The sequence below is a fragment of the Aspergillus ambiguus genome (genome assembly GCF_047715705.1).
Source record: "Aspergillus ambiguus strain CBS 117.58 unplaced genomic scaffold BDV59scaffold_23, whole genome shotgun sequence".
NCBI classification, from domain to species: domain Eukaryota; kingdom Fungi; phylum Ascomycota; class Eurotiomycetes; order Eurotiales; family Aspergillaceae; genus Aspergillus; species Aspergillus ambiguus.
In genome coordinates this window covers 411914-425366 of record NW_027395536.1, presented here as the reverse complement: position 1 = coordinate 425366, position 13453 = coordinate 411914, and the positions used below count along the sequence as shown (strand labels likewise).

Genomic DNA, 13453 nt, shown 5'->3' with positions numbered 1-13453 from the left:
TCAGCCCCATTGAGTCGTTTCAGATACCCATTCTTGTAAGATCATTGCTGCGGGTGCGTGTAATTGAGGACGACGGCGGGTTAGTCGTCGCCCCCGGCCTTGACCGGTTTGGACTGGTATATCCCTTGCAGCAGGTATAGATGGTCTTGTGACATATTTGTTGCCCTTTTTTGCTTGCGCCCCCTTTTTTTTGATCTGGCTTTGTGTTTTTTGTCTTTCCTTTGTGAGTACAAATCATAGTACACCAAGACTTAGGTAATGGAGGGGTCCCGTTGTCAAGGACAAGGGAGGGGACGAAGTCTTTTGTATTTAGTCTTAATGAGCTTTGCCAGAGTTTGTGTCTGCCTTTGTAGTTAATATCGGTAGTCTCGTGTGTGTAGGCGGACCTGATGTGGTCCATTGCAAAGCCTGAGTTAGTCCACCGGTGAATCCCATGGATTGGTATGGATGTTCCACCCCCCAAGCAGATATATGGGATGCATGGAAAGGAAGTTAGTACAGTCAAGAGTTCTGTCAGGGTGGAGGGAGGGCCCCTTAATACCTATACTTCGGCCAACTCTCGGAATTCAGGGGTGGACATAGCTCGGGAATTGCTCGGACAGGATGATCGGTGTCTTGGAAGTCCTACATGGTATCTTGTTTATCTTGTCGGTCTGTCTCCTCATGCACTCGATGCTTGGTCTTATTGGACAGTGCTATGGATGCGCCTGGTCTTGGTCTCTTGTCATGATGAATAGGGTCCACGGAGTCAACTACCTGCACGAGTGACAAACTGGCAATAGAAGGCTACAGTAATGGTCAAGCACGACAAGAAAATCAAACGTGATGGCTATATACTATATATCAACATCATATCTCATCACATATGCCATAGCTCATTACTATACCTATAATCATATGTATTATACGCGGAACTTCATGCCTGATACACCACAGCGCTGTGGATCTCATTCCAGAGTCTCCGCAGCGGAGTCAGGTACACGCGATCCACATAGAAGAATTCCATCAGCAGCGCGCGCAGCGCCTGCCACGAGTCTACCCCTTGACGGTGTACTGCGGACGCCAGCTCCGCGACGAAGAAAGACCGGTCCGGGAGCAGCCCCGAGCTGCACGACCCAATGAACAGCAGCCAGATGAGCAGATCCTCGCAGAAATGGAAATAGCCCGCAGGGATGGTGATCTCGAGTGCCTTCCGCAGCGCAATGATGGGCTTGGGGAATACAGGCGCGATCTGCGGGTAGAAATCCCAGATGACTGAATTGTGGAAGAGGAGACTGGCGAGGCGTACGCAGCCTTCAATTGTGGCGTCATTCTTTGGCTCGCCTGTCTCCGTATATCGGTCCGTGTGAAGCGCGTACTCGACATAGAGCACCTCGGTGTTGAAGTAGCCCTCCGTCTCATCATCGAATTCCTGGTACGGCACACTCCCCTTGATCCACTCGCCGTACCAGGTGAGCTCGAGGAGGTCGAAGGTGATCTTCGACATGGCATCGCCGAAGATGCCGGGTATCTTGCTTAAGGCGATCAGACGAGACGCGATATGTGCGAAATCGTTGTGAGGAGGGAGAATAGTGAAATTCGCGGGCCGAGCGGACCGGACGAAGGGGAAGATCGGTTTCGTTAATGCCATGCAGGCGACTCGGATATCGGTCCTGCGAGCTTGTGAGCAAGACGTCGCAAGAGCGGTCTTTATGCGATAGGGCGGACTCACCAGGAGATTTGGAACCGAACGTCTGGCGGCACGTCGGCGAAGCTGTTTCGCATCGCGACCATCTGGCGAAGGCCGGCAAGGTGAACCTTCAGATAATCGGGATTCCCCGAGGCAATCTCGATCGTCAGTAAGATGGACACGGCTGCGATTAACTCATCGCTCGACGCTTTGGACGGGCTCGATAAGCCCTCGTTGACCAGTCGGATGGTCTCGCCTCGGTGATGGAAGGTGTCAAGAAGGAGTAAGCTCGAACTTTGCCTATCTGACGTGAGGGGAAATTCCCCGACGGTCAATGCGGTATTCGTCGCAGCGACGCATATTGTAGCCTGGAGACATGCCGGGTCATGCTGAACTAGTGATGACCAGTGGGACTGGAGTTTGGTGCCGTAGCGGCGTTGTAATGGGTAGGCCTGGATGGTCAAGTCGAAGAGGACTGTGGAAGCCATTAGACGTGGGGTTTCATGCAATACAAGCGAGCGACTTACAGTGCTGCAGATGACGCATCATGCGATCGGTGAGGGGGGTGTGCATGACGTTGAAGGGGTCTTTGCATCCGGCACCCAAATAGGCGTACGGAGACATGCTCTGGGACGCATCCACGCCATAAGGTCGATACGGGGAGTAACCGTCCGGGGTGGTGATAACGGCGGGATAGGCGGAAGTCTGGGCATCACAGACGACGGTGAACGTTCGTTCGGGGGGTTCCTGCGTCACCTGTTCAGGCGATGAGGACGGGGAAGAGGAGTCGTCGGAGATGCGACTGTGAGGAGACGGGGTTTTGGCGGGAGATCGATGAGAGGAAGCGGGTGGAGAGGTGGTGATAGTGGTGGGGGCGGCGGAACTCGAGGCTGTCGTTTCGACGGGCTGGAAAGCCAGGTGTTTCCAGGTTTTGCCTTTGTTGTAACGTTTGGTGTTTTCCATGCGCTTCTTGCGATTGTGCTCGGACATGACATGGGAGCGGATGCGCTTCAGGGTTTCCTCCCGCGTTCCCTCGGACACGGACTGAGGATCGGTATGGACCCAGAACAAGGTCGAACGACCACCCGGGCCATTGTTGGGCTTGCGTGGCTTGCGCAACTTGGACACGCCATTTTTGGCGGCCTCTGGACGGCTGGGTTCGACGGTGGCAGCCGGAGGAGCGATCTCAGGAGGCGGATTGGTGTCGGCGACGTAGGGAAGGGTATGCGACGAGTGGGAGACAGCCGGGGAGGTTGAAGGTTCGGAGGTGATGGGATGGGATAAAGGCGGCGAAGAGAAATTAGGATTAATTTGATGTGAAGTATACGGATAAGGGTCTATCTGGTGAGACGGAGGCGGCGGCGGCGGGAGAGCAGAGGGCCATGGAGTAGGCGTCGACCATGCGGGATAGACAGGATGGTGTTGGTGCGACGGGTGTTGCTGCACTGAGGCCGCCGTTGACGGGGAAGACGGATTCTTGGCATCCATCGCACAGGAGCGAGTCTAATGGAGACGAAGAGACAAGGCGAGTGCCAGGACGGACATGATTATGGGATGATGGAGAGGGAGGAGAGAGAGAAGAGAGTGTGGCAGCGGTGGGGGCGAGAGAGTGAGAAAGAGAGAGAGAGAGAGTAGCGGGAGGGAAATCACGGAAGCGAAGGGAAGGAACGAGAGAAAAAAAGACCCAAAAGAGGCGATCCAGGAACCAATGGAAGCAGTAGAGGCAGCGATGCTGGCTCATCAGCCTTCCCACTGGAGATCTCGGAAGGAGAAGCTGCCGGGCCGAAGAATATTCTCTCGTATAAACGGGAATCTAATACTACCTAGTTCTACTCTCTTCCCAGTACCTAGACAAGACTCAACTCCGTACATCTCGTCCTGAGTCTCTCTGCAGCCGCCACTTCGGAATCTCCTCCGAATCCTCTCCGTCCGCACCAGTGGCTGACCCTTTTTCCGCCCATCGTCTCCACCCCTTCGGATGGTCCAGAACGGCCGAGGACGACGCATCAGATCTATCACGATCGTGTCGAGCACCGAGGGAGAGACATCTCCCTCGAGGTCGCTCCAACTCCCCCCGTATGGAAGGAAATGCCGTCTTCCTCGGGAGGAATGGAAGGTGCAATCAAAGTTTGCTAGCTTGCGTTTCAGCTGCTGAAACACCCGATGCTTCTTTTTTTGGCCCATCATGCCAGTCCCCACAGTGCGTAATCCAACGGTGTGGATCGCTTCATCTTGATCGCAGTACTACGATAGAATGATCTTGGTCGTTACAGTGCTATGGGTGCACATCATGCCAAACGTGTGCCAACCAACTGCATATAACTACCTAGTAGATACGGAGTAGGTACTGCGCTATTAGGTGGATGGAGAACTTACCTGTCGGATATATATTGTGTACACTCCATCTAGATATTTTCATCCTCTCATGCTTCTCTACTGCCTGCACACTAGAAACCAATACATAGTTATCTGCAGACCAGCTCATCAAACCTCCATTATTCACTCTCGGTGACTCCTCCTGCCTGGAGACTTGGAATCGTCATGCGGCCGTTGTGTTTCTCTTGACCTTCTTGACCTTGTCCTCACACTCCCTCTGCCCCAACTCTCACTTCCCTCTCTCTCCCACCTTCTTTCTTACTGACCTCTCACCTTCACCTCTCGTCCACCATACGAACGCTTTTTAATGGATCTCTGCGCTCTCGACCCACATCAGAAGAACCCGCAGGTCTCATGGGGTGTAGAACAGAAAGTCTACCTCTGTTGCCTCTTTAGGTTCTTCGAGAAAGACCTCAAGCTGTTCAAACGAATCTTTGATCTGGAGTTCCAACAGGAAATCCGTGACTGGGGATTTACCAGCGGTGTTCCGTCAAACAGACTGACTTCCCAATGGAGCACCATGTGTAAAGAAGACCCAATATGGGGCCATGTTTGCCTGTCCCCTTTCGACAGGAATGGCTGTTGGGCATCTATCTTGGAGAGCATCGAAACGATGGCGAAGATACTTGGTTTAGAGCTCAGGAGAAAGGAGATTGATGATACGGATACGTCGCAGTACAATCCAAAGTCCAGGCTCTCTTTAGGCCAAAAAGCCCTTCTGGCAAGTCTATCGTTGTCGCCCTGAAACACTATGAAAAAAACTAATACTGTGTAAAGGATCAATCTGACGCTACCCCTTCTTCTGCTAAGTGGCAGGCAGTTGTGGATGTTGATAACATCCCACCATCAAAACGGCGTGCATCGGAGAAGCTCTGCAATGGGAGTGGAAAGTTGTGTCTCTGGTGTTCTTTAGACCATGCCGAGTCCACCAAAGTACGTGCCCCTATAAATAAGTGCCAACTCCATGCTGACCTTGACCTTGACAGGACCCTTTGGCAACAGCCCTACGAACCGAGTTGCCGCCGCTTCTCTACAGGTGGTCGAATATCGATACTCAGGGCGTTAATAGCCAGAAGTTATTCCTCGCTGGTATGGCTACCGACAGCGAATATTTCTCTCCCGGCGAAGTCTCCCAGGAGAAATTCAACAGCTTCGTCTCGAAGCATGTCCATAGGGAGAAGACCTCTTCGCCTTTCATATCTACGATGATGTCTTTAATGGCTCCGCTTCATCGCGCCTTAAGGCATAATGAGACGGCTATCATCTCAATTATCGACCCGATGAAGTTGGGAACTGACACTCCTGTCTTCTCCGCCCATGGAGTTATGTCTAAGATGAACCTCAAAGTTAACGGATACTATAATGGAAAGGGGGAGTATCTCATCTGGTGGAAGGTCCCCTCATCTGCAATCGTCTGTTCTTTCAAGATAAATGATCTTCGGAAGATAATCAATGGAAATCCAGATATTGGTAAGATTATGCAAGTGGACACAATTGAATCATTCGAAAGAGTCCGTGGCGGGAAACTGCGCAATAGGCTCGCAAGGGGGCCGGGGTGTATCAATATGAGCACGGGAGAACTTATTGGGAGAATGCTATCTCTTCTCGAAGTTCCACGAAAATATGCCCCTCTCGTTGGAGAAGGAATAGTACACTCCTGGTGCATGAGACAGAAGGGCCTATGGAGAGAGTTTGAAGACGGCATTAGCCAAGGATATCATTGTTCTTCAACTCCCTTGGTTGCCGACCAGACAACAACCGCTTACGGAGAATCTATCAGTTCCGACAATGAGGGCTCTGATGGAGACGGGGAAGATGATAGCTTCAGCGACGACTCTGGAACTGTCAGAAGCTCTTCGCCCGCTCCCCAACACCCAACAGTGTCGGTTCAGATCTTTAATCCGAGAAAGCAGACCTGGGTGGATCAGCAGCCAGAGGCTGATAGAGATCCATCCAACGAGGTTGGCGTTTCCACCATCAGCAACCATGGCGAGGATGAACAAGACACAGACCTGTCAATCCACGATACAGAAGACGAAGCCTCCCTACACGCTGACGCAGGACAGGATTTATTTGAAATTGGCAGAGCGCGTATCAGAGAATTATTCAATTGATATTCCGCTCATTTTCCGCCTGAGACATTCAGTCTTTATCTGGCGCCTTCATACCTCCGCTTACATGATTGACTGGAAACATTTGCATGGTATGCGATTCCCAGTCATCGATTTTGCAAAGCGCAGAATGTCAACCAATGCCTTGAGGCGTGGTAGGGTTAATATGAAGCAAAGGCAACAACTGAAGCGCGAAATGTACCGCATGCTGTGTCCATGTTACCTAAACTCCATCCGATGTTTTGTACGGTAGGATACTATCACAGAGAGGTCAAAAAGCTTTTTTTAATTTCATTGGATATCTCCTCACACGGGCAGTGGGACATGAAATCGTAAAACAATCCCAACCCGTTAAACTAGTTCGCTTATATCCAGTCACGCCGCTGCCCCAGGTTTAGTTTCCTCTAGAAAACACCCCCGTCACCATCGACACATTTAGAACTTGTTGAACGCCTTGACAGCCTTGCCGGTACGGGGCAGGACACGGAGGACGTTGAAACGGACCTGTGCAAAATGTTAGAAACGCTGGGAGAGGATATCGCAGGAAAAGAGGAAAATCTGCCATCCTGGTCACGCGGAGACATGCTGCAGGCCATAAGACCCCAAGCACACCAAACACCGCCTCCAGAAGCCAGAAATCCCAGGATAATCCACATACAGTCTTGGACAGGGGACGGCACTGGCCGACGGTAACCCAGTCACCCTCCTCAACACGGAAAGCGGGAGAGACGTGAGCAGCGAGGTTCTTGTGTCTCTTCTCGTAACGGTTGTACTTGGGAACGTAGTGGAGGTATTCACGGCGGATGACGATGGTACGGTGCATCTTGGTGGAGACGACACGGCCGGTCAGGATACGGCCACGGATGGAGACGAGACCAGTGAAGGGGCACTTCTTGTCTGTTCGATATCAGCGATTTGTTCCTCCAGCATACCGATGGAGGGCGTAGGCGAAGATCGGGATCCTGGAGATCAGACAAAAAAATCCATGCGGTACGGAATAGCTGTGGCATGTCTCCTGTAGCGAGGGGGAAAAAAGGCCTGTTCCTTTTGATCGCACACAACATCAATGCCGTAGCCTGGCGCTCTCCGTCCGATCGCTTGCATGATTTCTCTCTCATCTCCAGAAGTCCTAGATCACCGTCGCAACCCCCCTCGCCAGATATCCGGGTTCCAGCGATTGTTCAACAAAGGTCCTGCATACCGATGTAAGAGCCCTCAATGGCAGAGTTGGGGGTACGGAACCCAAGACCGACATCCTTGTACCATCTGCGACCCTGAGCACCCTTCTTGCTCTTCGCCTGGGTCTTGGGGTTGTTGAAGATGTGAGGCTGCTTCTGGAACGCACGTTCCGACTGGACGGTCAACTCGGTGGCCATTGTTGCGAGAATTCAGGTCGACGGGGAAGCGAAGTCGAGCTGGGATGGGAGATTCGTCGCGAGCGGGGGGGTGTCGGAGGCCTGCGGTGGTCGACGTCGATGTTGAGGAAGATTTCTTTCGATGGCGGATAATTCGGTGTGGTGAGTGTGCGGTGACGGCGCTAGTCCTGATAAGGTATGGTGCGGCTCGGCTAGGGCTTCTTTTGGTTTGTTTACATCCGGCGATCACATGAGCGGCGGCTCCTGGGGCGGAAACGCGCTAAGTAGTTTGTTATGTTTATGAGTGTTTGTATAAACCGGCCCCAGTCCCATTGCGATATCAGTGTCAATGCTGTAACCTCCTCCCCCTCATGGCGTCCCGAAGTGACTCCTCGGGGCCCTCCCGCCCGCGATCTCGTCGCTCCATCGCTCATGTCCCCCGTTCCAAGTTGACCACCGCGGTCGATAAGGAGAATGCGACAACAGATATCGGTGCCGCCCCGCCGAATGGACCTCACCAGAGGACGAACACAAAAGATAAAAAGTCCCGTAGTAAGAGCTTGGGACCAGGTGGCTTGGATGCTCTCCAAAACTCGAACGGCAATCGACGCAAGGTAGTGCGCTCCTTACCCCGGACTGTTACTGATACGACTTGAGAACTCACTGCCGTCCCATGTAGTCGACTGCTGCATTCCCTCTCAAGTCCATCCTAAAACCTACTGTTCCTGTGTCGCCCGTACGAAATATCCCCTCTTTCGAAGAAACGCGCCGACGAACACCGACTGGTCGCCAGCAACATGCCGACAACACCCGAGCGAACGAGCAAGGGAAAGAAGGTCTCTTGATTGATTTTGATACCCCCGCGCATCCCTCGGCCTCTGGGACTGAGGATCCATCCAACCCCTTCGATACCTTCAACGCCTCGTCGATCCGCGACGAGATGGCTGCCGCACGGGAACGTGAGGAAAAGGAACGGCGAGAGAGGGAGAGGAAGGCCATACTGGAGCAAAGAGAAGCACGTCGGAAGTCGATGGGTATGAGTCTGTTTCGCTATACGTGCCGCGACATAACTAACCGTCAAAAGCGAACCGTCGAGTGTCGTTCGCCCCCGAAGCAACCCTGCATACTTGGAATGTCGTTGAGATCCCGGATGATTCTACCTCTTCATCGGCCTCGAACTCCACCAGACGTGCATCTTCTCTCACTGCCCATAGCAAGGAGCCGGAAGATGATGCGAAACCGACCGAACAGGTGTCTTCCCCCTATGCGGAGTCCGACATTGGCTTTTCCCCGGTTCAGTACCCCGACTTGCAACAGCTCCAAAAACGTGCGACGTCCGGAATTAATAGCGCAATGGGTTCTTCACAGGAAATGTCCTCGAGTCCGTTTAGCGGAAGCTCTGTCGATGGCAGTGAAGATACTGGTCTTCATGGCTCAGCTGCTGGTGGAGATGACGACGACGACAACTCATCAGCTTCTGATTTTGATGGCGAAAGCACTGCCATGAGCCTGGACGATATGACTGTTCAATCCGGAGCCACCGCACAGTCTGATTCATCCACGAATACAAGCTCCAGCGCACGACTCAACGAGGCTCTTCGTCAGGCAGCTCGAGAAGCCGGAACCCAAAGCATTGACGATGAGGAGGATGGCGAACTATCTATGGAAATAGCTGATCAAGAAATCACCGGAGCTTTCCAGCCGTGGATCAAGAAGGGACAGAGACAAAGCTTCGATTGGGAAGACATTAGTGCTCGACATGACCAGGAAAATGTCCCACCACCCCAACAGGCAGCAGAAGATCCGGTTCCTTCTGATCCAATGACTGACGATGGAGATGAAGACCTCAGCATGGAGGTGACGAGTGCCGTTGGCCGTATCCTATCCAAGCCGGCGAGTCGCCGCCAAAGCGCCATTCGCCGCAAGCCTTCTGGCGAGGAGTCAGACTACGACGAACAAACTATGGAATTTACTAATGTTGTAGGCGGCATTGCGCAGCCTGTCTCCCCGGCGAACTCTACAGCTATGAACGAGGACGAGGAAATGACTATGGAGTTCACCTCTGTAGTTGGCGGTGTCCTGAGCAAGTCCTCCGGTAACAATTCTGGAGACGGTAATGCACATCCAGGACTCGCTCCCCAGGTGGCCGAAGAATTAAACTCTGATAACGGTATGGAGGACGGCGAGGATATGGAGATCACAGGGGCCGTTGGTGGCATCCTACCGACCGTCCAAGAACAGACCGAGCTGGAGGATGATGGCGATCAGACCGCCGGTATGGAAGTCACAGCTGCCGTGGGCAGGATCTTGCCATCAGAAACAGATCCAATCCTCGAGGACCAGAGAAAGGAACCGGAGGTAGAGAAACCCCCTGCTCGCCTTGATAGTTCACCATTCCATCAAACTGTACAGCCATCTCCCGCTAAAACACCCGAGGGCTTCCACATTGCTGCTGTTGCATCCGAAAATGGTAGTCCTAGCCTCGCAAGCGTGCGGACCCGACGCACAAGACAGAGCCTTCGTGGCGCATCAGGGACACCCACATCAACTACACCACGCATGTCGCCGACGAAGAATTCTCTTACTCCTCCGACCCAGCTCACTCCCCAAGTTGCACGCCTGGCTACACCTGGGAAGACTCCGACATCGAGCAACCGTAAACCGCGAAGCGCATCACCTAAGAAGCAGCTCCAGCCGGAGCGTCCTGAGTCTGCGCTTAAAGAAAAGTCTCCAGGATGCAAAAGCCTTTTTGGAAGCAGTACAACTGGCGAGTCTGCACCTTTATTTGTCTTGCAGCCTCATAAGAAGAGACGATCTTCGGGCCTTGGAATAGACAAGGAAGGACTGGGATCCCCCAAGGTAGCAGCTATGCTCGACAAGCGCCGATCCCTCGGTGACGATGTTCCCAACTTCACGCCCCAGGAAAAGCCCCAACAAGGCGTGCGGTTCGAGGACCCAGTCAAACTACAAGAAGAGGTGGACCGTGAGCGTGAGGAAGAGGAAAACCGGGAGGATGGCCACATCCCTCCACCGGTTGGGGAGCGCGATCACACTGCAAGCTTAAAGGATATGATATCCAGTCTCACACCCAAAAAGAACAAGCTCCGCGGCAGGAAAAGTTTGCACGTTGGTACTGCTCGCGGGGTCCTTGGTAAACGACCAATCGAGCTGGACCAGGATGATGATGACGAAGAGGCTGACAATACTCCCAAGCGACTTAAGGGTCGGGAGGCTAGTCCGGTCAAGAGTATCAAACTTCCTGCACCTCCCAGCAAAGAAGAGACCGTTGGTCGCCACTCTCCCCGGAAGTCCGACACTTTGTCCAAAGTTAGCACAACTCCCCTAGGGCAGTCGCCCAGTTCAACTGTAAATGATGCTGTAGGAGACCCGACAGCCTCGCACAATGCTTCTCCCAGCTACGAGAATGCCGAGGACGCTGGGCCCGAGTTTGAGCCCATACAGTTGCAGGACTTCCTGAACATGACGAACATTCATTTTATGGAACTCACTACGACAAAAAGGCGTCATACAACAGCACCTGACAGTGCAAGCAAAAGGACAGCAAGGCTTTCTGGGGAGAACAGCAAGACCAGCGCTGCCAATTTCGATGATTGCGTGGCTGCCGGTTTTTGCACCGTTCCCATGCTCGAGCTGTATCAGCACGTAAGTCTTAATTCCTTGCGAATTCGTGATGTCAGCTAACATGTTCCTGTAGTCTTGTCGAGAACTGAAGTCTTACATCTCGGAAGGGAGACAAATTATCCGGTCCATCGAGACCGAGACCTACGCTGACAATCCGCCTTTGTTTAAAGAGTATATGACCGCGCCTCCGGATATTCGTCTCTTAATGGACAACCAATTCCGCAACGTCAAGACTCACGCCAGGCTGCTCAGCAAGGCTACATGGTATGAATGGCGCATGAAGCTGCTTGATGGCCTCAAAGAAGGTCTTAACCGACATGTCGAGGAAATGAATTCAGACGAGAAGCTTATTCAGAAGCACGAGGCCCTGCTTGACGGCGCTGTACCTGCCCTAGTCGAGAAGCATGCATCACTTGAGCAGGAGGCCACCAATCTCCAGCAACTCGCGGACGAGATGGAGAACTGTGACCAGGATGAGCTGCGCGGTGCGCGAGAAAAACTTGTCGGTGTAGAAGACGAGATTGAGGCAAAGAAGCGGCAATTACAAGAGTTGCAAAACCAGGTCCAGGAGAAGACCCGAATAATTGAGACCGGGTCTGAACTGAAGGCGGAATTCATGGCCCAAATTCAGAAAGCCGAGAAGGTCAAGGAGGAGTGCCGTGGGTGGAGTGCGAAGGAGATTAATGAACTGAAGGGTAGGTGACAAATCGCTGGCCATATTGTCTCTCGCCGCTAATGTTATTGTCTAGACTCTGTGGACAAGATTGAGCGGCAAACTGGCTGGTCGATCGTCTCAGCGACTTCGGATCCTACGACAGGGCCATTGGTGACCATGTCATACCGCAACCAGCTGCGACTCAGCTTTAATCCAACATCGTTCTCTGTGAACGGCGACAAGTCTCCAAATGAGCAGAACGCGCCGATCGAACTCAGTCACCTGTCTGACAATGATGCTCGGTCTCCAGCCAAAAACCCTCAGCTCTCACCAATCGGCTTGTTGGTCCTGAAGTCTTTGCAACATCATGTGGCCGGAATCCAACAGTCCGCCATTACGCCGAAACAGCTCCTGCGCTTCGTATCAGAAGCTTGGAATACCATGCTCAATCTAGAGGAAGAAGCCCGCATGCTGGAATTCTGTGGTGTAACCAAACTCAAGCTCCTCGAGGCTGAGGATAGACTCTCTCTCCGAGCAAGGTGCACACTGCTGGAAGCTATCCCAGCGTCTGCGAAACCCACGAAGAAGGCCCAGAACACCGGCTTCAAAAGGATCGACGTCGACTTTGCCGTCAAAACACGCGTGACGCAAGGAGATGGAGGTAGTATCGGTGCTATGGAACTCGAAACTGATGTGATTGCCAGCAAAGTCTACGGGTTTGGAGTTAGCAACAAGGGGCAGGGGCCTTCTGAAAACGAGATGCAGAATCTCCTGCGCAATGAGCTCGGAGGAAAGAAATCCGGTGTGACACTGGGACATGGTGTCTGGAGCAAAGCAGTGCAGTTGCTAAGCGGAACGGTCTTCTAATGGAGCACAGTTTGTCTTATGATTAGTTCATGGGAAACGGCGTACAGGGATGGGATTGGATGGAGTGGGAATTACCTACCAGGTGTATGATTTTATATTGATTGCACATTGTTCGGAAGCGAATATGATACCTGACCAGTCAATCCAAACTTTTGATTTCGTTTACTTGCTTTGCAATATATATATGAAAGTATCCATGTCAAGTTTCTCGTTTCTCCTTGTCCACATCTTCACAGCCATCTTCAGTCCGCTTCCCACCAACACTCGAGTCAGTCTCCCTCTTCTGCATCAGAACACCCACCGCACCCCGAACAGGCCCCCAACGGGGGCAACCCAGCCCTTTCCCTCCGCTCGTTTTCCGCCATGAACCGTTCTGCATGCGCCTGGCGACGGTCCAGCTCTTCGCACATCGCATCCGAAGTGACGCCGACGACCTTGCCGCCAACCTCCATCATGTAGTATCCGCCATTGACCTCGTCAAAGTAGGTGTCGCTGCCGGCCTTCTGGAAGGAGTCGACGGCAGCGCGCATGTCTTGGTTGGTGTCTAGGAAGAGGACGCCTTTGGGGAGCGGCTCCTTGTAGCGGGTGAAGGTCATTTGGTAGTTTGGAGGGCGGGTGCTATCGAGTTGGCATTTTGGAGGTCTTTCATTGCTGGTGTCCATTCTTGTTTCTCGTTGGAAGTGCGATCTGCGGGTCGAGTTGATGTGGATGGAGAGAGTGTTTTATATGTTTCCTTTACTATGTACCTGTCGGCGGCACGTACGTCATGGTCTCTGTC

At 52.7% G+C, this 13453-nt stretch overlaps 5 protein-coding genes across 5 annotated transcripts; 2 read left to right on the top strand and 3 right to left on the bottom strand.

Moving 5' to 3' along the window:
* The first annotated feature begins 493 nt into the window (after window positions 1–493).
* On the top strand, window positions 494–910 carry BDV59DRAFT_181750 (uncharacterized protein). The gene is made up of 3 exons (XM_073690284.1): window positions 494–695; window positions 757–829; window positions 888–910. Exons 1-2 carry the CDS (start codon window positions 604–606, stop codon window positions 824–826), a joined length of 162 nt encoding a protein of 53 aa, XP_073546542.1. The 5' UTR covers window positions 494–603; the 3' UTR covers window positions 827–829; window positions 888–910.
* BDV59DRAFT_181746 (uncharacterized protein) lies at window positions 494–3754 on the bottom strand. Its single transcript, XM_073690283.1, has 3 exons — window positions 2197–3754; window positions 1712–2144; window positions 494–1652 (listed from the first exon to the last, which is right to left on the bottom strand). Exons 1-3 carry the CDS (start codon window positions 3155–3157, stop codon window positions 917–919), a joined length of 2130 nt encoding a protein of 709 aa, XP_073546541.1. The 5' UTR covers window positions 3158–3754; the 3' UTR covers window positions 494–916.
* A 2331-nt stretch (window positions 3755–6085) lies between these two features.
* BDV59DRAFT_181739 (40S ribosomal protein uS17) lies at window positions 6086–7627 on the bottom strand. The gene is made up of 3 exons (XM_073690282.1): window positions 7358–7627; window positions 6815–7053; window positions 6086–6660 (listed from the first exon to the last, which is right to left on the bottom strand). The coding sequence occupies exons 1-3, from the start codon at window positions 7530–7532 to the stop codon at window positions 6592–6594; spliced, it is 483 nt and encodes a 160-aa protein (XP_073546540.1). The 5' UTR covers window positions 7533–7627; the 3' UTR covers window positions 6086–6591.
* A 171-nt stretch (window positions 7628–7798) lies between these two features.
* On the top strand, window positions 7799–13363 carry BDV59DRAFT_181737 (kinetochore-microtubule binding complex subunit SPC105). Its single transcript, XM_073690281.1, has 5 exons — window positions 7799–8125; window positions 8191–8545; window positions 8596–11174; window positions 11227–11848; window positions 11903–13363. Exons 1-5 carry the CDS (start codon window positions 7883–7885, stop codon window positions 12673–12675), a joined length of 4572 nt encoding a protein of 1523 aa, XP_073546539.1. The 5' UTR covers window positions 7799–7882; the 3' UTR covers window positions 12676–13363.
* On the bottom strand, window positions 12804–13374 carry BDV59DRAFT_63761 (uncharacterized protein). The gene has a single exon (XM_073696812.1). It carries the CDS (start codon window positions 13335–13337, stop codon window positions 12945–12947), a length of 393 nt encoding a protein of 130 aa, XP_073546538.1. The 5' UTR covers window positions 13338–13374; the 3' UTR covers window positions 12804–12944.
* Window positions 13375–13453: the final 79 nt, after the last annotated feature.

What these genes read in the sequence shown, in the direction of transcription:
- BDV59DRAFT_181750 (XM_073690284.1), top strand. Translation starts at nt 604, where the DNA reads ATGATCGGTGTCTTGGAAGTCCTACATGGTATCTTGTTTATCTTGTCG. An exon ending in CTTGGTCTTATTGGACAGTG is followed by an intron (nt 696 to 756) that starts CTATGGATGCGC and finishes GGAGTCAACTAC; the next exon opens with CTGCACGAGTGACAAACTGG.
- BDV59DRAFT_181746 (XM_073690283.1), bottom strand. Translation starts at nt 3,157, where the DNA reads ATGGATGCCAAGAATCCGTCTTCCCCGTCAACGGCGGCCTCAGTGCAG. An exon ending in GATGCGTCATCTGCAGCACT is followed by an intron (nt 2,145 to 2,196) that starts GTAAGTCGCTCG and finishes TGGCTTCCACAG; the next exon opens with TCCTCTTCGACTTGACCATC. An exon ending in GTTCGGTTCCAAATCTCCTG is followed by an intron (nt 1,653 to 1,711) that starts GTGAGTCCGCCC and finishes ACAAGCTCGCAG; the next exon opens with GACCGATATCCGAGTCGCCT.
- BDV59DRAFT_181739 (XM_073690282.1), bottom strand. Translation starts at nt 7,532, where the DNA reads ATGGCCACCGAGTTGACCGTCCAGTCGGAACGTGCGTTCCAGAAGCAG. An exon ending in CATTGAGGGCTCTTACATCG is followed by an intron (nt 7,054 to 7,357) that starts GTATGCAGGACC and finishes GATATCGAACAG; the next exon opens with ACAAGAAGTGCCCCTTCACT. An exon ending in GCCGTCCCCTGTCCAAGACT is followed by an intron (nt 6,661 to 6,814) that starts GTATGTGGATTA and finishes CATTTTGCACAG; the next exon opens with GTCCGTTTCAACGTCCTCCG.
- BDV59DRAFT_181737 (XM_073690281.1), top strand. Translation starts at nt 7,883, where the DNA reads ATGGCGTCCCGAAGTGACTCCTCGGGGCCCTCCCGCCCGCGATCTCGT. An exon ending in CGAACGGCAATCGACGCAAG is followed by an intron (nt 8,126 to 8,190) that starts GTAGTGCGCTCC and finishes CGTCCCATGTAG; the next exon opens with TCGACTGCTGCATTCCCTCT. An exon ending in AGCACGTCGGAAGTCGATGG is followed by an intron (nt 8,546 to 8,595) that starts GTATGAGTCTGT and finishes AACCGTCAAAAG; the next exon opens with CGAACCGTCGAGTGTCGTTC.
- BDV59DRAFT_63761 (XM_073696812.1), bottom strand. Translation starts at nt 13,337, where the DNA reads ATGGACACCAGCAATGAAAGACCTCCAAAATGCCAACTCGATAGCACC.